At 35.8% G+C, this 19,799-nt stretch overlaps 1 protein-coding gene across 1 annotated transcript in view; it reads right to left on the bottom strand.

Annotated features, from left to right (window-relative positions):
* Positions 1 to 19,799, bottom strand: part of BCAS3 (BCAS3 microtubule associated cell migration factor) — an 881,625-nt gene that overhangs the window by 365,503 nt on the left and 496,323 nt on the right. The window contains exons 20-22 of the mRNA XM_044671669.1: positions 12,373 to 12,473; positions 9,161 to 9,357; positions 522 to 619 (exon numbers count right to left, since the gene is read on the bottom strand). Of these exons, the coding sequence (XP_044527604.1) occupies positions 522 to 619; positions 9,161 to 9,357; positions 12,373 to 12,473 (396 nt within the window). The remainder of the gene's footprint in view (positions 1 to 521; positions 620 to 9,160; positions 9,358 to 12,372; positions 12,474 to 19,799) is intronic.

Here is a 19,799-nt window from a genome sequence, read left to right as displayed (position 1 = left end):
CATAAAGTTTTGCACCCAGGCACTGATGATGTATACTGTACAAGTTAATAACTCTGATAGAGGGAATATAGTTAAAGTAATGAATTTTTAGGCTTTATGCTTTCAATAACAAAAGCATTCAGGCTAGAGCATTTGGGTTCTTTTTGGTTCCATAGATCAGGCACTTTGATACTCAACAGGTTGAGTAAATTGAACCCATATATTGTATTTATGTTATATGTCAAGCCTGCTGATCCTCATTCAAGTGATCAAAGGCAATAGAAGTCATCAACATTATAGCCTTCAATATTGTGTTCATTACATTTAATCAAGCACCAACTCCACCAAACCACTTACCAACTTTAAGAATGTTTAAATGTATGGCATTGCTTAGCAGAACACGAAGAATGGAAGATTATGTTTAAAAATACAAAAAAAAAAAAAAAAGGGAAGAGAAAACATTATCACACTGTGCCAGAAAACAACTAAAACTGGACAGAACCAACAAAACATCAACTCAGACACAGAGAATGGTTTTCTACCTGAAGCAGCATCGATCACCGTAGAAACTCCCCTTCGATCAGAGACGGGACGAGATGACCCTGGCATGCTGACTGGGTCAGAGCGGACTGGCTGGATCCTGAAATGCAATTTAATTTAATTTACTTCACATATGTTACTAGTGTCAGAACTGCCACTTGCTGCAACAGATCCTAAATCAAGAATACTGGAGCAGTCCAATCCATTAAAGAAGTATTTATTCTGAAATCAGCCAAGCAAGGGAGCAGCATTCCCTCTGATTTTTGTACAGGGCTGTATCACAGCACACATCTTTCCATTTGTTTGTCTTCCTATTGAGAGCCAATAGATTTTTTTTAGCTACAGCCTTGGGAGGGTAGAATTAAAAGGAAAATGAAGAGGAAATGAAGAAATAACAAAATGAGAGAATTTCATATTGTATTACAAAAAAAATCATAAAAAATTCCCTACATGAAAAAACTATATATATCACTAAATAGGTCATTTAAAGAAGCAAAATCTAATAAGAAATTCTGCTCATGTGGTAAATATTTATTGTGTACTTATTATGTGCCTTCACTAAATAAGGTACTGAATGGGGAAAATAAAAGATTCTTGCCCTCTACAAGCTTATAGTAAAGTTGGGATGGCAAGACATAGGCACAGGAAAGTATTAACATAAACTAATCTATAGTTAGATGCTAAACAAGGTAAATACTACAGTTCTGTTATTTCATTGATTGAAGTAGACCTTACACTAATAAAAGAGCATAAACAATCTAAGCCTTAGTATATAGTTTTCAGAGTCACAGCAGCTCCCCCTTCCTACCAAATCATCATATGGTACCCAACCTTCTTGTATTATATTAAATTTAATTTTTTCAATCAAGGAAAAACATGCCTTCTCCCCCCACCCCACAATGGAGAATGAAAGAAAGACAAAATCTTAATTTACTCCTTTTCTTCTATTCTTTTTTTTTTTTAACCCTTACTTTCTGCCTTAGAAACAATACTATGTATTAGTTCCAAGGAAGAAAAGTAGTAAGGGTTAGGCGGCGGGGGTTAAGTTACTTGCCCAGGGTCAACAGCTAGGAAATGTCTGAGGCCAGATTTAAATCTCTTTATTCTTTTGAGGTCACTCACTGCCCTTCTATCTAATTAGACTCTCTCTATGAACCCTGATGATGACAGGATTCAGAAGGGAAACTTATGATCTCTCCATATTAGCAAGTACACTTAATCTTTGTTTAGTCCCTTTTAATTGTTTTTGTTTACCTTTATTCTAAATAGATTCCATCTATTATCTCTAATGATAATAGATTCAGGAGGAACAGTCATTATCATTTTCCCATATCTGAATATAAGGAGTTTGTTTTTTTTCAGTTGTATCTGACTCCTTGGATTCCATTTGAGGTTTTCTTGGCAAAAATTCTGGAATGGTTTGCCATTTCCTTCTATAGGTCATTTTACAGATGAGGTAAGTGAGGCAAACAGGGTTAAGTGATTTGCCCTGGCTGACCCAGTTAGTAACTGTCTGAGGCTGTATTTGAACTCAGTTTCCCGATTCCTGCCTCAGCACTCTGTCCACTGAGCCACCTAGCTGCACTTATATTTCTCTAAACTCTTAGGATTATCTATTATTATTTAAGTAAATGGTTTTCTTAACTCTTGTGTTTGAACTTTAATTTCTACTCAGCTCTTGACTTTTCACCAGGAATGTTTGAAAGTCCTCCACCACATTAAAGGTTAAATTTTCCCCCCTGTAGTAATATTTTCAGTTTTGCTGGGCAAGTTATTTTTATTTGTAAGTCTAGATCCTTTGTGTGCTTGCATTTTGCCATGTTCTTTGCTCTTCTCTAGGAGTAGTTGCTAAATCATGTATGACCCTGGACTGTGGCTCCTCAATAACTAAATTCTTTCTTTCTTGCTGCATGTAGCATTGTTTCTTTGACATGAAAACTGTGGTTTTGGATTATAATGTTCCTAGGAGTTTTCATTCTGAAGTTTCTTTCAAGAGGTGATTCATTCCATTTTCACTTTGTTCTCTGGTTCTAAGATCTGCAAATATCATTTAAGATTTTTTCAAATATAATGTCTAGGTTCTTTATTTGGTTATAAGTTCCAGGTAGACCAGAGATATTTAATTTTGTTCTCCTTGATCTGTTTCTGAGATTAGTTATTTTTGCTTAGATAGCTTGTTTTTTCTTCTATTTTTTTAAGACTTTGTTTTAATATATCTTATTGTCTCATAGAGCTGTGGGCTTCTGCATCCTAATTTTCAATGAGCTTGTGACTTGGACAAGATTTTGTACTTCCTCTGTTAAGCTATGCTAAGGTCTTTCCAATTCTTCTAAAACTCTCATTTCTTGCTCTATCTTCTTCTCTATTGTTCTCACTTATGAAAAACATCTTTTAACTGTTTCTTGTAAACTCTTGCATCATCTCTTCCAGAAATTCTAGTTGAATTTATGTTCAAGCAGTGTTTTTCTTTTAAACTTTCCTTATGGATGTTTAGAGTCATTCTGTTATTTTTATTGAGTCTGGAGTATCCTAGTCACCATAATAACTTATTATGATGGAATTGTTTTTTTTCTAACTGAACATACTTCCAACCAACTTTCTAACTTTGGATTTGATGTTGGGGCCAGGTGTTTCCACATTTCTAGAAAGAAGGTCTGGCTTGTTCCTGGTGCAGCTTTCTTGTAGTATTGCTTTGGGTGTTGTATTATTCCAAGCTTTTAAAAGAACAGCTCAGGCTGGTCTTCAGCCCTCCAAAAGAGGTATGCTCTAGGCTAAGTTTGATCCCTACCCTCCCTTATCTAAGCTCTACAAGTTTGTGACCTGGTAGACTAGATTCGGCTCCTATCAGCCAGCAGCAAAACTCTGCTGGTTCACAGTGACAGAAATGAAGGCTTCCCCTTTGTTCTTAGATTTTTGGCCCAGCTTATTCCTCTACTGGTTTCAGACTAAGCTAGAAGTTGGAACTGAGTTTCTGCTCTGATCCTGGGGTCTGAGCCACACTGTTGCTGCTGCTTCCTTCTGAAGTGACTCCATTCATAGTATATATAACCCATGGTTTACTCCTGCTTCTCACCCTATATAGCCACCTATACACACAAATCTCATTTGTCCTGGATCTGTGACCCAAGATAGAACTGTAATTTTACTTATATAGGAAGCTCCTTATGTGTTGTTGCTTTATTAATGTAGATCAGTAATTATCATGTAACTTTTATGTGTCATGGTATGTTATGCTATGAACCTAGGTATGAACTGTATATTCACATACACATGAAACAGTCCTTTTTCGCGAAAATGGCCCTTTTTTCATTTTGTTGATGCCTTTCCCTTTACAACACATATCTTCATTCATTCAAAAAATATTTATTGTATACCTCCAACGTGTAGAATACTATGCTAGTTGAAAAGGAAAATCAAATGTGTTGTTACATGATCCCTGATTTACTCATTCAACAAGCATTTAAATGTCTGCTAAGCACCAGATAAAGAGAAGAACAAAACAGTTCATACCTTCAAGGATCTTACATATTGGGAGTGAGTGTGAGTGAGAGAACACCATGATATAAAATCTAGTAGTGGGAATAAGACACAAACAGATCTATGATATAATACGACATGTATGGAGATATAAAATGTGGTCTGGGCATACTAGTAACGCAGATCCACTCAATGTGGACCTATAATTAAATGATGAATACATTGGAGAATTGTAAATCTAAGAGTTTCATGTGGGCTAACTGACAGTCATTAATGACAAGGGTAATCAATATACAAAGGCAAATGTCTTTAAGATATTAAGTTAGATATGAGCTGATGATTTGCATCAGTGGGGTATTCCTTACACTGATGAAATCACATGTTCAAATTAAAGGAAAAATTACTTTTGTGTTTGGCTCAAGCCATTTGGCTTTCTGAGATGATATGGTATCTTAAGGGGGAGGGTGCACTATATTTAAATGAAATTGTTTGGGGCAGTTAGGTGGCTCAGTGGATAGAGTGCCAGGCTTGGAGTCAGGAAAATCTGGGTTCCAATTCCTAGCTCTATGGAAAGTCATTTAACCGCGATTGCCTAGGCCTCACTTCTCTTTTGTCTTGGAATCAATATTGAGTACTGATTCTAAGACAGAAGGTAAGGGTTGAAAGAAAGAAAAAATGATATTGTTATCTCTTGTGGCACTGATGCTTAATGAGTATTCAAAGAACTGCATGAATTGTGTTTCTAAATGTTTTGTGAGAGCTATGTGAGTATAAGGGTTGAAGAAGGCAAGTAATTTCCTCAGAAGTGACTAAAGCTCAAATTTCTTTTTCTAAGAAATGAACACAAATAACATACTTCATCAGGTATAGCTGCTACGCTTGCAAAGTGCATAGTATAAAGTTTCCCACAGTTAATATATATCAATTAAATAGGGCTTTACATGTAACCAACCACATAACATTTAATTAAACTTAATTTAAGAGATGGTATAGAGGACTTGGGAGGATTTCTAAAGGCTGGAACTGGAGCTCAAACCAATAAATTGATTGAACTTTGCAATGTTCAAGTGTATTTCTTTTCTTTTTCCTTTTTTTTTTAAATCCTTAACTTCTGTGTATTGGCTCCTAGGTGGAAGAGTGGTAAAGGTGGGCAATGGGGGAAATCAAGTGACTTGTCCAGGGTCACACAGCTGGGAAGTGTCTAAGGCCAGATTTGAACCTAGGACCTCCTGTCTTTAGGCCTGACTCTCAATCCACTGAGCTACCCAGCTGCCCCAATGTTCAAGTGTATTTGAAAAATGCTAGAATTAGTAACATGGATGCAAGTGGAATATAGCCAGAAAAATCAATGACTTCCCTACTTGGAAAGAAAGGGCTCAGCTTCCCAACCATGGGCAAGTTTTACAATATTGCAAACAGTTAAAAACTGTTGGCACCAATTCTATTCCAGAATAGTTGGTTTGCTTGTATGCTTTGGAAACTAGAAAGAGAGCTATACTTATATTTCGAGATGGCTGTATGAAGAGGTATAAAAAACAAAGACCAAAGACAGAGAGAGCAAGGAGAAACAATACATGTAATAAACTTTTAAAATAAAAAGATTTTTAAAGCAGGGAAATGTTTCAGGGCACATGCTCCACTATTTAGCATGAGTCATTCTTTAAGAAGAAACAGAAAGTTCACTATTGGTTTTGATTTTTTCTGGAGATAGTTTTGCTGATGGCATTATGGTAAACAAAAACATATTTCCATCATATGATGGATTCTTTGCCAATAGGGACACAAGGAAAAAGGTATGCTGAAGCCATTTCTAAATTACAAATCAAGATAAATATCCCTGGGATTTTAATGGGTAAAGAAATAGGTATAAAAGGGGGCATTTAGGAATTTTGATTAGATTGGAATGACCCTCTTTAATTTGCTGGTCAAAAGAGGCACAATAATATACTATGCATTGGGGAGCAAATTAATTTGCTAAGGAACACTGGGATCACAAAAACTAAGACTGTACACAACTTTACAAAAAAATGACGGGAAAAACTTGTAGATCCATATATCTTGGACTACCCTCTTCATAAGTAGGTAGAAAAATCCATAGGAAAAAAATACAGTTTCTCCTTAATTTTTTCCTTCCAAAATATTTTATCTTCAATGTAACATTTCAGTGACTTGAAAAAAGAGTAAACAACATTCATATAGAAATTTCAGATACATAATTAGAAGGTGATGCCAATGCCAAAAAGATCAGAAAATAGGATACAATCAGACTTTGAGCAATTAGAAATCAAAGAAGGACATCATAAAACAAAATAAGTTAGAAAAGTATCTTATATTCTACATTTACAGAAATAAGATCAGGAACACAAATATTCACTGGAAGCAAGAGAGAACTCAAGAGATGATAGGAAATTATGATTTGCAGTGAAAATAAGCCTATAATGGGATACTGCAGCAATTAAAATGAATTAAATAAAAAAATAAGTGTCTAAAATGACTTTAAATTAAGCAACAGCCTATGGTGCTCTATGCCAAGACTCAGAGAAAGTACAAAGGAGTCCTACATTTTGGGGCTCTGCAATTTTAAGGATCTAAAAATATCTAAATAATCACAGTTTGGAAGATCACTAACTGAATGAAAACTTCAGAATACAAGAGAGAGAAGCCCTAAAACTTATTCAATAGTACTTAGTATAGTGTACCTATACTTTAAAAAGTCACCTAGTGAAGAGAGCAAAGAAAAAGGAAAAAGATCCAAACACACAAAAATATTTATAGCAGCTTTTGTGATGGCAAAGAATTGGAAACTGAGGTGATACCTATCTACTGGGGAATGACCCAATAAATTATGCTATATTAATGTGATGGAATATGATTGTGAAATGATGAAAAGGATGGTTTCTGAAAAAGCTAGAAATAATTATTTGAACTGATGCAAAATGAAGTGAACAGAATCAGAAGGACAATTTACACAATAAAGATAATCATCTGTAAAAACCTTTATAAACTTTGCTCAATATAATGACAACTAAAAGACTTAACTTTTGCTCAATATAATAAAAGGACACATGATGAAAAATGTTGCCATTTCTAGACAGAGAATTGAGAAAAGTACAGAACAAAGCATAATTTTTTCTAGAATTTTTTATTTTCTTATTTTCAGAATATGACTAATATAGAAATGTTTTGCATCTGCATTTGAAATGATTATTTTATTTCTTGCTTTTTCTAGAGCAAGGGAAGACTATAAGGAGAGATTTGGGAATTTGAAATAAAAAGAGAATTTTTAAAAAAGGAACCTGGTGTTAGCATTAATAGGAGGAACATGATGACAATTCAATTCAAACAAAAAATTTTAATGTACCTATTTTAAGCAAGTCATTTTAGCAAGCAGGTAAACATGAAAGTCAATAGTTCTTGATCTCAAAGAGTTTATAATCTTTCAGAGTTGATGAGACATATATACAAAAAAAAAAACAACTAGAATTTGTTTCAGCACATAAGAACAGTCAAAGAATAGCAAGAATTCTGAACAAATTAATGACCTATCACAATTTCAAAGGACTCATAATGAAACATGTTACTTATCCCCCTGAGAGAAAGTTAAAGGACTTAGAGTGAAGAATGAATATTTTTTTGGACGTGGTAAATGAGAAAATCTGTTTGTCTATACATGTTTGTTTAATAGGGGCTATGTTTTTCTTTCATTTTGCATTGAGGCTCAGAGATGAGTGATTGGGAAAGAAGGAAAATTGTTGATTTTTTTATAATTTAATTTTAAAAAATAGAGCTCATTGAAAGGGAGATCAAATATGGGAAAGTCCAGGTGAAATAAAAACAAAATATAAACAATATCTTTACAAAATTAAACAACTAAAAAGAATAGTGGCATTCTCCATAACATTGTTAAAGTTGTTGTAGAGAAGATGATATATTGAACTGGATATATAGTTTTTATGGAGTAACTGGGACGTCTAGGCTGTGCTGTCCATCAAACAACTAGAAATGTAGGAAATCTGAAAAGAAGTTAAGAATGAATAGTACAATGCAATATTAATTGTAAAGAAGGGAACATTTAAGCCATAGGAAAGAATGAGATTACCAAGGGAAAGAGAATTGTGTCAAAGAAAACCAGGATATGTAGGGAGGTGACCAAATTTCTGAAGTCAGAAAGAATAAAAGAAACCAGGAGTGACTGAGAAGAAACAATTAGAGAGGCAGAAGGAAAACCAAAAGAGTTATGTCACGGAAGACAAAGAAGGAAAGGGAGAGAAGAAGGGATGCTCAAAGGTATAAAAAATTACAGAAAGGTTAAAGTAAAATGAAAACTAAGAACAGGCCATTACATTTGGGATTTTATATATGGCTTAGAGAGAGTTGTTTTAGTGGAAAGATATGAACTATCACTGAAGAAACAATGGTTTCTAAGAAGGCTGGCTTGATTCAGGAATGACTATGGAGAAGATAGATTTGGTCTTTCAATATGGTACTATCTATATTAAAAGAAAAAAAATAGTTTACACTTATAATTGAGCCTTTTATAGCTACCCAATATTATAGAGGTAGTAACATGTAAACAAAGGTACAGGGAAAATGTTGCTGAATTTGGAATCAGAGAACCTAAGTCCATATCGCGACTCTTTATTACTAACTACCAGAGGAACATTAGAAAAGGATTTTCTCCTTTTCAGGTTTCAGGATACCCTTCTATAAATTGGGAGGGCTCTTCAATGATCTTGTCCAAAATCTTACAGATCACTGTGGAAGAGCTGGTATTTGAACCAGAGTTGGTTGTCTCCAAATCCATTGTTCCTTCCATGAAAACCACACTGATGTGCACAAAATCAGTTAAGCCAAAATAACTTTTAAAGTTTTAAATTCTTACTACAAGGGGCAGCTGGGTAGCTCAGTGGAGTGAGAGTCAGGGTTAGAGACAGGAGGTCCTAGGTTCAAACCCGGCCTCAGCCACTTCCCAGCTGTGTGACCCTGGGCAAGTCACTTGACCCCCATTGCCCACCCTTACCAATCTTCCACCTATGAGACAATACACCGAAGTACAAAGGTTTAAAAAAAAAATTCTTACTACAAAGAAACTATAAATACATTTGGAACCTGAGCCCAAAATATTTGCCATAGTATTAAAGCCATTCCCTAAGTTCTTTCTTACCTGAGGCTATTGAGATCCAGGTCATCAGTATCAAAATCCAAAAGTGGTTGTGGGGTATCACTTGGGCCATGAGACTGTAGTACAGAAGAGCTTGAGGATATAACTGTGGTTTGGCCAGAAGGGTGAATGGTTTTGAATTGGAACTGGGGACCCATCCACAAACGTCTATGGGGTCCAGTGTGAGTCACGATTTCAACCTGGAACAGAAAGAGCCTAGCATGATTAAAATATATCCTGGCACATGCCTTTGTCTGCCATTTACTGAACCACTTCCCACCCTTTACTCCAAGCCCACTTCCTCCAGGAAGCCCTTCTTAATCAAACGGGAACATAAGAATGTATCCCTTACTGACCGGTGATCCTGATCACACTTTGATGAGGCAGCCTTTACCACAACCCTCCTAAGGCTTTTACATGAATAAACAGACAAACAAGGCATTACCCCCCACCCCCAAATGCCAGAAAGGAGGAGTTGCAGCCTGCCTTTTGTTCTCCCTAAGGGCTATATCTTTCCCACATTCCATACAGTACTTACCACTCTGCAGGCATGCAATGAATCCTACACCTATCAATCCACAGATTAAAAGTAATTCCTTCCCTGAGGACCAAGCTCATGACAAACTTGATGCTGTTCTTGAACTATCCAAGGAAAAGAAAAGGTCTGAAATAATTCTTAACACCTGAAACCAGTTTCTTCCCATCATCAAATGTTACTAGGCTTACACTACTGCTATCATGACCCGCCTCCCCCACCTCCAAGAACTGCTTTTTGAATGAGAAGTTAATTATTTTTATGGAAAAATTGGATTTTTTTCTTTGAAATACCCCCAGATTTCAGAAATATAAGGAAAAGACAAAAAGACTTCCTTAATATCATGTATCTTTGTCATTATTTGTGCAATAAAAACAGGAAATGCCAATGTGTTTCATGAATTACATGCTTTAAATGAAGAAAGAGAAACACACCCTTAACACTTATTGAGAGGCAGCAAGACATAGTGGAGAAAACACTACCCTTAGAATCTGGGCTCAAGTCCAGCCTCAGTCATCTACTAGCTATCTGACCCTGGATAGGTCACTTAACCATTCCATGCCTCCAATTCTCATAGACTATAAGTTACAGATGAGTTAATGACCTGCCTCAATAGAATGAGTTTATGCACAAGGAATTCAATATGAAACTGAAATGAGAGGATAAGAACCACCTACCCTACCCAGCACTATAAAATTAAAACATGTCTTATTGCACTGGGGTTTAGGAATTCTGAAAGTAAGAAAAACTCTATTTTTAAAGAGCAAAAACATAAAACAGTTTTACAGTATTCCAGGATTTTATAAACAAGGAACCTAGACCTCAGGTGAAACATACATAGACCAAAGAAAAAGAGGAACCATTTCTTAATGTCATATAACTGCTAAATCCACCTCTACATACATCGAATGAGATTTATTCCTTTCTGCACTTGATGATAAAAATATACGTGCCTTATTTACCTTTAGTCAATTTACTTAGGTCATTCTGTGTTTAAAGTGATTCAACTCTTGGCAAGAGGTAATTGCAAAGTAGCATTAGGTAAGTCTAGAATTGGGAGTCCTCAAGGGCCAAAAAATAAGGTGTGTGGGAGGAGAGGGTGTCTTGGAACATCTATATTCCTATTGATCTTGAGGCAATTCAGACTGGCTATGGAGATTTCAGATTCTAGCTGCTTATAGGCAATGAGGTAAATTAGGCCACAGATACAACATTCTGTGCTTTTGAATCTGGAAACTGTCAGTGTCACAGAGCCAAGAGGTAAACAGATGCCTGTGCAATTTCACAGAGGCAATGGCCAGATGTTCCTATCCATTCTTCTGTTGTGTGCAGGACAAACATATTGTACAGACTTCACACTGACAGCACACATTACCCCATTCTAATTGAAAAGCTGAAGTGAAGGGCAATCTTTTTTCACAGCATTCTGTAAGTGGGGATAACATTTTCATTTTAAAAACCACCCAGATACTGTGGCCTTAACACAATGTGGCATTGGGTGAAAGTAGAACTACCTCCAGATTCCAGAGGACAAACCCTAGGGCATTCATAGTTTTCTGGTTCCTAAGTTTCCCTCTTCCTCCAGGCCAAGTTCTCTAATACAACATTCACTTCTTCCATTGTGCCTAGCATGACCGGGAGTGTGTATGTGTGCGTGTGTGTGCGTGTACATGTGTATGTGTATGTGTCTGTGGGTGGGGGGGTGTTTGGAAGGATGCGAAGTAGGATGAAGGGGCACACCTGCCTGATGAGAAGTTTGCCTCTCCTCATGATGCCAGATCTCAGGCAGACAAAACAATGACATTTGTTACAAAGTCATTTGTAATCATATCACTTTGAAATCCCACCCAAGATAATCTAAATTCAAAGCTGCAAGAAATGAAGACAATCTCACCTGGAAGGAGAAGAGGAGCCAAATGAAACTGAGATACAACTGGCTCACTGGCCACTGGAAACTGCATTACTATGGGCATGGAAAGGCAACAGGGCATTGCAAGACTTATGAAGCAAAGGATGCTGCATTTACTTACATAATGAAAGGACAGCCCAAGCTGTAGGAAATTTTGTCTAACAGAATAAATCCCAGAGACACTGAATAATGGCTTCGCTGTTTTCTTTTAAGGTCAATTCTTTCTCATCTATTTTAACCCTGATGAAAGGACATTTTAAAAAGTCCATCTAAAGGGGGCAGCTGGGTAGCTCAGTGGATTGAGAGCCGGGCCTAGAGATGGGAGGTCCTAGGTTTGAATCTGGCCTCAGACACTTCCCAGATGTGTGACCCTGGGCAAGTCACTTGACCCCCATTGCCTACCCTTTATTACTCTTCTGCCTTGGAGCCAATACTATGTATCAGCTCTAAGAAGGAAGGTAAGGGTTTAAAAAAAAAAAAAGTCCATCAAAAACCCAAGCTCCTCAGGTGGTGTAAATGCTGAATTGTTCAGAAGATATGCATATTTTTCCTCCACTATATGGAAAGTAATGCAAAATGCTATATAATGGCCAGATATCTTTAATTTTAAAGACACTCTATTAATATATGAAAATTATGAAGAAGCTTTTCATGGTTCCTCCTGTCACTGATAAATCCTGAATCTTGAAAACAAACTAAAAAAGATAATGGAAATCCATTATCCTTTCCATTAACTCCCCAATGCTTACACCACCTTCTCCGTATTCCCACCTGGGAAAGCCATTCTTCATCCTCTTGTCCACTGTGGTCTGATGCTAAACTGTCATAGGATTCATGGCGTGTAATAGGGCCAGGACTTCCAGGAGGAATTACTGTATAAGAGAAAAAAAGCATAAGTCATTTAGACCAAAAGGGAAGAACTTGAGTTCCAGTCACCAAAGGTCTGACTAAAGTGACATTCTTCAAGAGGACAGATATAAAGGTATAAGATTCTAAGATACAACAAGGCCTTGAAACTTTGTAAGATTTAGGTAAAGTCATAATGATTATTCAGATTACCATGTTTTCTATAGCCTGAAACACTTATTTGTGAAAAATAAGCTTATCCCCATCAACTGGGAAATGATTAAACTATGATATATGAATATGATATTAGACCACTAAAAAAATCCAAAAATCCAGTATTACAAGAAAGCTTGAGCAGACAAATATGAACTGAAAATAATGTAAACTGAAGTACAAAGAATCAGGAAAATAATGTACACAATGACTGTAAGAGAAAGTAAATGGAAAGAATAATAAGAAAATAAAAAATAAACACTACGTAATTATACTGACATAATTTGGCTATTAAAAAAAGTTGGGAATATACATTCTTCCCTTTTTTGCAGTTTGAACACCATGTGTATTCAACATTGCATAAAATATCAGACTTTAAGTGTTGGTTAGTTTTACTTAATTGCATTTTCTCCCTTTCCTTATTCTTTGTAATCAGATATGATTCTTGGTAGGGAAGGGAAAGAGGTACATTGAGAAATTAAGACAATTGAAAACACAGAAAGTAGATTTCCTTATTTTTATTGATAAAATTTGTTTTTTTATATCATAATTTCTTAAATCTTGTTTCCTACAATAATGATCATTAAAATTATATACTGTTTGGGGGCAGGTGGTATGGCTCAGTGGACTGAGAGCCAGGCCTAGAAATGGGAGGTCCTAAGTTCAAATCTGGCCTCAGACACTTCCTAGCTGTGTGACCCTACGCAAGTCACTTAACCCCCATTGCCTACCCCTTATCACTCTTCTGCCCTGGAGCCCAAGACGGAAGGTAAGGGTTTAAAAAAAATTATGTACTGTTTGATTTTCTATAAGTGTTCCTTTCATTTTAATTGTTTTATCTACTGAGCAGATAGCATTCTCCTAGTTCTGTTCATTTTTCTTTATTTTGGCTTATAAAAGTTTTCTTGTTTCCCAAATTTCTTAGGATTAGTTATTTCTTTAATGAAATTGCATTATGTTCTTATATCACAATTTGTTCAGCTATTCCCCAATTATAAGGCCATCTTTTCTGTCTAGGTGAGAATTTTTTTTTTTAGAGGAAGTATAGAAAAGTGTCACAAATTGGAGGGGGAGGTACAGAAAAAAGCATTGTAACATGGGTACACATTGAACCCAGCCTGAAGCTTTTAGACATACAAAAGATACAACAAAAAACCAAGACGACATTGCTTATCTTTGTTTCCAGGGAATCTATCATAGACAGTGTCACTGTAAGTAATAGAAGACTTGAACACCTTGCTTGGTATTGTTGTGAGAATTACTTAATGGAATGGAGAAGCAGGAAGTGTGCTCTTTCTGACTGAGAGAGACTCCATGGCGGTTGAGACAATTTGCAACTGACCCAAGGAGACTTCAGACTACCAGAGATCCTGAAGGAAGACCATCACCTACTTGTGGGAGATTTTGGTAGAGACTATTAATCCCAACCTGAGTTGCAGGTCAACGTGGGCTGAATTAGCTCCCAGAATCTACCTACCTGGAAGAGAACAGCAGGTGGTCCTGGAGGAGCTGAAATATCACTGGAGAAAGTCTGGACTCTGTTGTGAGGATACTCACTTCTGTCCTGCAATTCTCTGGGCCCTGTCTTGCTTAGGTCTCAGTTTAGTGTAGACAAGTCCCTCCCTTGACCCTGTGGTTTGTCCTTAGTCTGTAAGTGTAGTAACCCCTATTCCCATCCTTTATCATACTGTCCCTAATTAAAATTGTTATAACTTTTGCCTTTTGCCTTCTGGTTCTATTGGCCCTTGCCTAGGTGGGGCAGTGTGACTGTTAGGGCCTAACTGCTATTTCTTTCAACAGTCATCCCCTTAGCAGTAAAAACCATTCTCCCTACCTTGTTGGGTCCCTCCATCTGTCATTACTGTCTCCCTCACACCCTCCTGGACCCACATTTAATATTCAAGTCTACTTCCCTGGTTATTCCCCATTGGAGTATATCCAATTCAATAGGACAGCCCCAGAAAGGTTCAATTACAAAAACTACTCAATAACAGAACCAAAGCCTCAGAGACTGGGTGTCTTCCCAGTCCTCCAAAGCAGACTGGCTCCAACCACTTCTACTTTCTAAGAGTTCAGCTAATATGACACTGGCCTAGTCAGGAAGAATGGGCTTTTTAAATCAATGCCAGATGTGAAAGGGTATGAAATCAACCTCCTCAATCATTCTGTAGATAACAATAAATGGAGAGCAAAACTGGATTTAGGGATAATTATTTCTTGCCTATGAAAAAAATTATCTTCACTAGAAAGGTATGTTCATTTCAACCCATTCTCTTCCAGTGCTCTTCAAGGACACTCAACCTACAGAACCCCATTTCCCCATTTGAGGGAATAATAAATATTCTTCCGTGGTTCACATGAAACATATTTGGTGAAAACCCGGCAGAAGAAGAGGGAGAGGTGAAAGGTGAGGAAAAGAGATGTAAGATAGAAGCAAAAATGGAATAGACCTTCAGTGAAGATATTTAACTCACTTGCTGTAGGAAAAATTAGAGTATAGTGAAGTGAAAATAAATTTCATAACCCAACAAAATTTTCACAATGGGCCATTCTCTAAATCATGGTTATCAAATATGTTGTTCATAATATGGCTGAATCAGCTTAGAATATAACTGGGAAATACTGAACAAAATAAATGCAAATACAACATAACATTGATAATGTTAATGTTTAGTTTTCTAAGTCAAAATAGGACCCACAGGGATTGTTTTATATGGTTTAGAAGCCCCTTGAAAATTCTTATCTTGATTTAGGAACAAAAATAAGCCTGGATTTCTAGCCAGGAAAAAATGGAAGTAGAACATCCAGCTATCTTGTACCCAGTACAGCAAAAACCTAAAATTCAGACCAGGTCAAATAATGATCAAGAAATTTAATGAAAAACTATAGCAAGTACCTTCATCTATCTCAGCACTGCACTAAAAGTTAGCCAGACAACAATGGACTATTGGAAAGGAGACTAATAGCAAATCTAGTACCAGAAATATCTCTCTAGAAGGCAATAAAATTTCAGTTTCCCAGTGAAAACACCAATAGGTGAGAAATATTCATTGCCTATAAGGATGACTATCCAGATTATCAAAAGCAGGTCTCTGAGAAAGCCCAAGGATACCTAAACTAGAAAGAGCAAAAATAGTGAAAAAAAAAACAAAACTTTAGACCAGGGGTAGATAGGTGGCACAGTGGATTGGGAGCCAGGCCTAAAAATGGAAGGTCCTGGGTTCAGATTTGGCCTCGGATACTTCCTAGCTATGTGACTATGGGAAAGTCATTTAACCATTACTGTCTAGCCCAGTGATTCCCAAAGTGGGCGCCACCACCCCCGGTAGGTGCTGCAGCAATCCAGTGGGACAGTGATGGCCACAGATGCATTTGGGAGAGGTGATAGTATAAAAGAAGAGAAGATTTAGAAAAATTGATTTATGTATTCCGCTCATAATGCTTAATTTTTCTTTGAACAATGTACTGGACGTTGGCTTGGTTTTGCATACTCCCTCACTTGTATTGAGGTATATGTAATTGCACACTGCTACTGTTCATGTGGTGCCACTGAGTTGCTGTTTCAAAACACGTGAGCACTATGAGCATTGCTGCCGGTATCTGCCACTCGTGCAATTGGTCAATCGTAAGGCCAAAGCCTGGAACGGCAGCAGTAGTACTGGCTACTGGCAGTACTACAAACAGATTTTGGAGCATGCTATGAATCAGGAGATTTCTCGTAATTATTACGTGTAATATAATTCAAACAAAAGTTTAGATTGTTGTGATATATTGTGACACGTTAAAGTTAACTAACAAATTGTGCGACTATCATTGGTGAGCATTATTTATTTATTTTGTAATAGTTATATGTGCTTTACAATTAGTAATATCATGTTTATTTATTTCATCAGTATTTTAGTTTGTTTTTTACAAAAATATTTCAAAAAATTACTAAAAATATTATTAAAAATACCTCCATAAAATTTATTTTTTCTTTCAACAGATAATGGCTCAACCAAAGAAAAAATGTAGACAATATAATATCGAATATTTAAAATATGGTTTTACTGAGTCACCTATCAATAATACAAATTCATAGTGATAAAAAAGATAAGGATTTATCTTATTTTGGAACACTAAAAGAAAAATTTATCAAACAACCGACATTGGCAAAACTCTTTTCAAGCGCAACCACACAAGATGGTGATGGCTTGCTTGCTTCTTACAATATTTCATTAATGATTGCCAAATTGGGAAAACCTCATACTACTGGTGAAGAACTAATTATACCAGCTATAAGTGAAGTAATATGTACTGTGCTACATAAGCCAGCATCTGATATTATCAAGAAAATTTTGCAAAAATACAGTGCAAAGAAGAATTGATGAAATGGCTCAAGATGTTGAAGATTCATTGTGTGGATATTTAAAAACATCTCAGTTTTCTATTCAACTTGATGAATCAACTTTTCCAGGAAATGAAGCTTTACTTTTAGCATACGTGCAGTTCACAAAGGAGGAACAAATTTGCCAAGAATTATTATTTGCAAACTGATACTAACGGAGAATCAATATTTCATGCACTGGATGAGTTTTTTAAAGAAAAAGAAACACCTCTGAGTAATATCTTATCAGTAGCCACAGATGGTGCTCCAGGAAAGGTAGGGCACGACAGAGGTTTTCTTGCATATTTAAAAAAGGACATGCCGAACACATTCACAGTACACTATATCATCCATCGTCAACATCTAGTTGCCAAAAATTTAAGTGCACGCCTACATAATTCATTACAATATGTAATTAAAGCTATCAACACAATCAGAAGCAAATCATTGAATGACAGATTATTTAAACAGCTTTGTATTGAAAACAATGAAGAATTTAATCGTTTGCTGCTTTATACAGAAGTTCGTTGGTTATCAAAGGGTGCCTATTTAGATAGGTTTTATAAACTGTTTAACTCAGTGCTGGAGTTCTTGAAAGATAAAATGATGCTTTACGATCCAATTTAATTCAGTCCAAAAGTGACATTGCTTACTTGACAGACTTGTTTCAAAAATTTAATGAAAGCAATCTTCAGCTTCAAGGTGATGAAGTGAATTTAATAAAAACAAAATCTGCTATTTCTGCATTTGTGACAAAACTTCTTCTATACAGATGAAACTTTGGATGAGGGGAATTCAGCCAGTTCCCAAATTTATTGGGAGCAGAAAATAAAGATGAAGACATACTTTTTTATTGCTCTCCATTCAGATTTTAATCAATAATTTGATGATGTTTTGAAAATGAACATACTTGATTGGATTTCGGATCCTTTTTCAAGAGCAAACACCGAAGAATCTCCACAGTTACAAGAACTGATGGAAGTAACTACAAATGATGAATTGAAATTTAAATTCAAAAGTGGCTACCAACAATTCTGGCTGCAAAAGGAGATCCCTAGGGCTTATCCTGAAATATGGGCTGTAATTCAAAAGTTCTTAATTGCATTTCCTTCATCATATTTAGTGGAAGGTGGATTCAGTGTGGTAACCAATTTAATAAAAAAAACAGAAACCAATTGCAAATAGTCAATTGTGGTGATTTAAGATTACTGCTGACAAAAATAGAGCCGAGGACTACTAAGTTGGTAGCAGCACACCAGGTTCATCCTTCTCATTAAGATGATTTCAAATGTTTTAACTTTTTTTGTATTACATTCTATTCTGAGTTCAATAAATAGTTTCATAATTTCAAAGTTCAATGTTTCTAATTTACACCTTTCTTTACTATATTTTACAAAAAAGGTAGAAACATTAATACATATCTTTCCTTTTAATTGGTATTAAAATTAAAAATAAATTAATTTCCAGGGGGTGCTAAGCAATATTTTTTCTGGAAAGGGGGCGGTAGGCCAAAAAAATTTGGGAACCACTGGTCTAGCCCATACTACTCTTCTGCTTTGGAACCAAAACACAGTATTATATGGATTTAAAAAAAAAAGAAAAGAAAACTATAGACCTGTGAAGGCAAAGATATGCACATATGCCCTGGCATGATGGAGGGAACTGCTTAGATTGTCCTCTTCTCGATGCCTGAGGACATTTTTCACATGCCCCACTCTCTGTACAGATGCTCAATGCGAGCACTTTGTCCCTCCACTGTCTGGAGAAATGTGGGGGGCTCACAGGTAGCTTGAAGGTTCAGTTTGGGCACATGATCTCTAAAAGGTTTGCCAATGCTGCTACATACCAAAGTCCCTAATGAATATTGATGCAAAAATTTTAAATAAAATACTAGAAAGAACATAACAGCATATCACAAAGACAATTTACTATGACCAGGTGGGAATTATACTAGAAATGTAGGACTGGTTCAATATTAGGAAAATATCAGCATATTTGACTATATGAATAAGAAACCAACAGAAATCATATGATTCTCAAGAGATCCAAAAAAAAATTTTGGACAAAATATAATACCCAGGCCTATTAAAAACATTAGATCTTGGGAATCTTGAGTTTATTGAACACAAGGTTACTATAGTCATTAACTACTGTGTATTGATTATGTAACCTATTCCATTGATCCACTACTCTTATTTCTTAGCCAGTGCCAGATTGTTTTGATGATTACCATTTTATAACAAAGTTTTAGATCTGGTATGGCCAAGCCTCTTTTCTTATTAAAAATTAGTTCTCCTGATATTCTTAACTTTTTGTTCTTCAAGGTAAATTTTGTTATAGTATTTTCTAGCTCCATGAAATAATTTTTGGGTAGTTTGATATGGCATTGAACAGGGAAGTTAATTTAGGTAAGACTATCATTTTTATTATTTTGGCTCAGTCTACTTATGAACAAATAATGCTTTTAAAATTGTTTAGGTCTGACTTTGAAAAGTTTTATATTTTATATTTGTATATTTGTATTCATATAGTTGCTGGGTTTATTTTGGTAGGTATACTTCCAGGTATTTTTTTACTATATAATTTTTTAAAAATATCATTATGAAATGAAGAGTCAAGGTTTCATATACCATACTTGGAGCTCTGCTGCATATACAGAAAAGTTCTTTTTTTTGTATTAAAATTCAGCATATTTTTTTAAAAAGGAAAATGAAAATGTAAGCAATTCAGACTATTTAACGAGACAATAGGGAAACTATTAAAATATAAGACT

Source organism: Gracilinanus agilis, chromosome 4, assembly GCF_016433145.1.
Source record: "Gracilinanus agilis isolate LMUSP501 chromosome 4, AgileGrace, whole genome shotgun sequence".
NCBI classification, from domain to species: domain Eukaryota; kingdom Metazoa; phylum Chordata; class Mammalia; order Didelphimorphia; family Didelphidae; genus Gracilinanus; species Gracilinanus agilis.
Note: the sequence above shows the minus strand (reverse complement) of the source record. Positions and strands in the feature narration are given on the sequence as shown.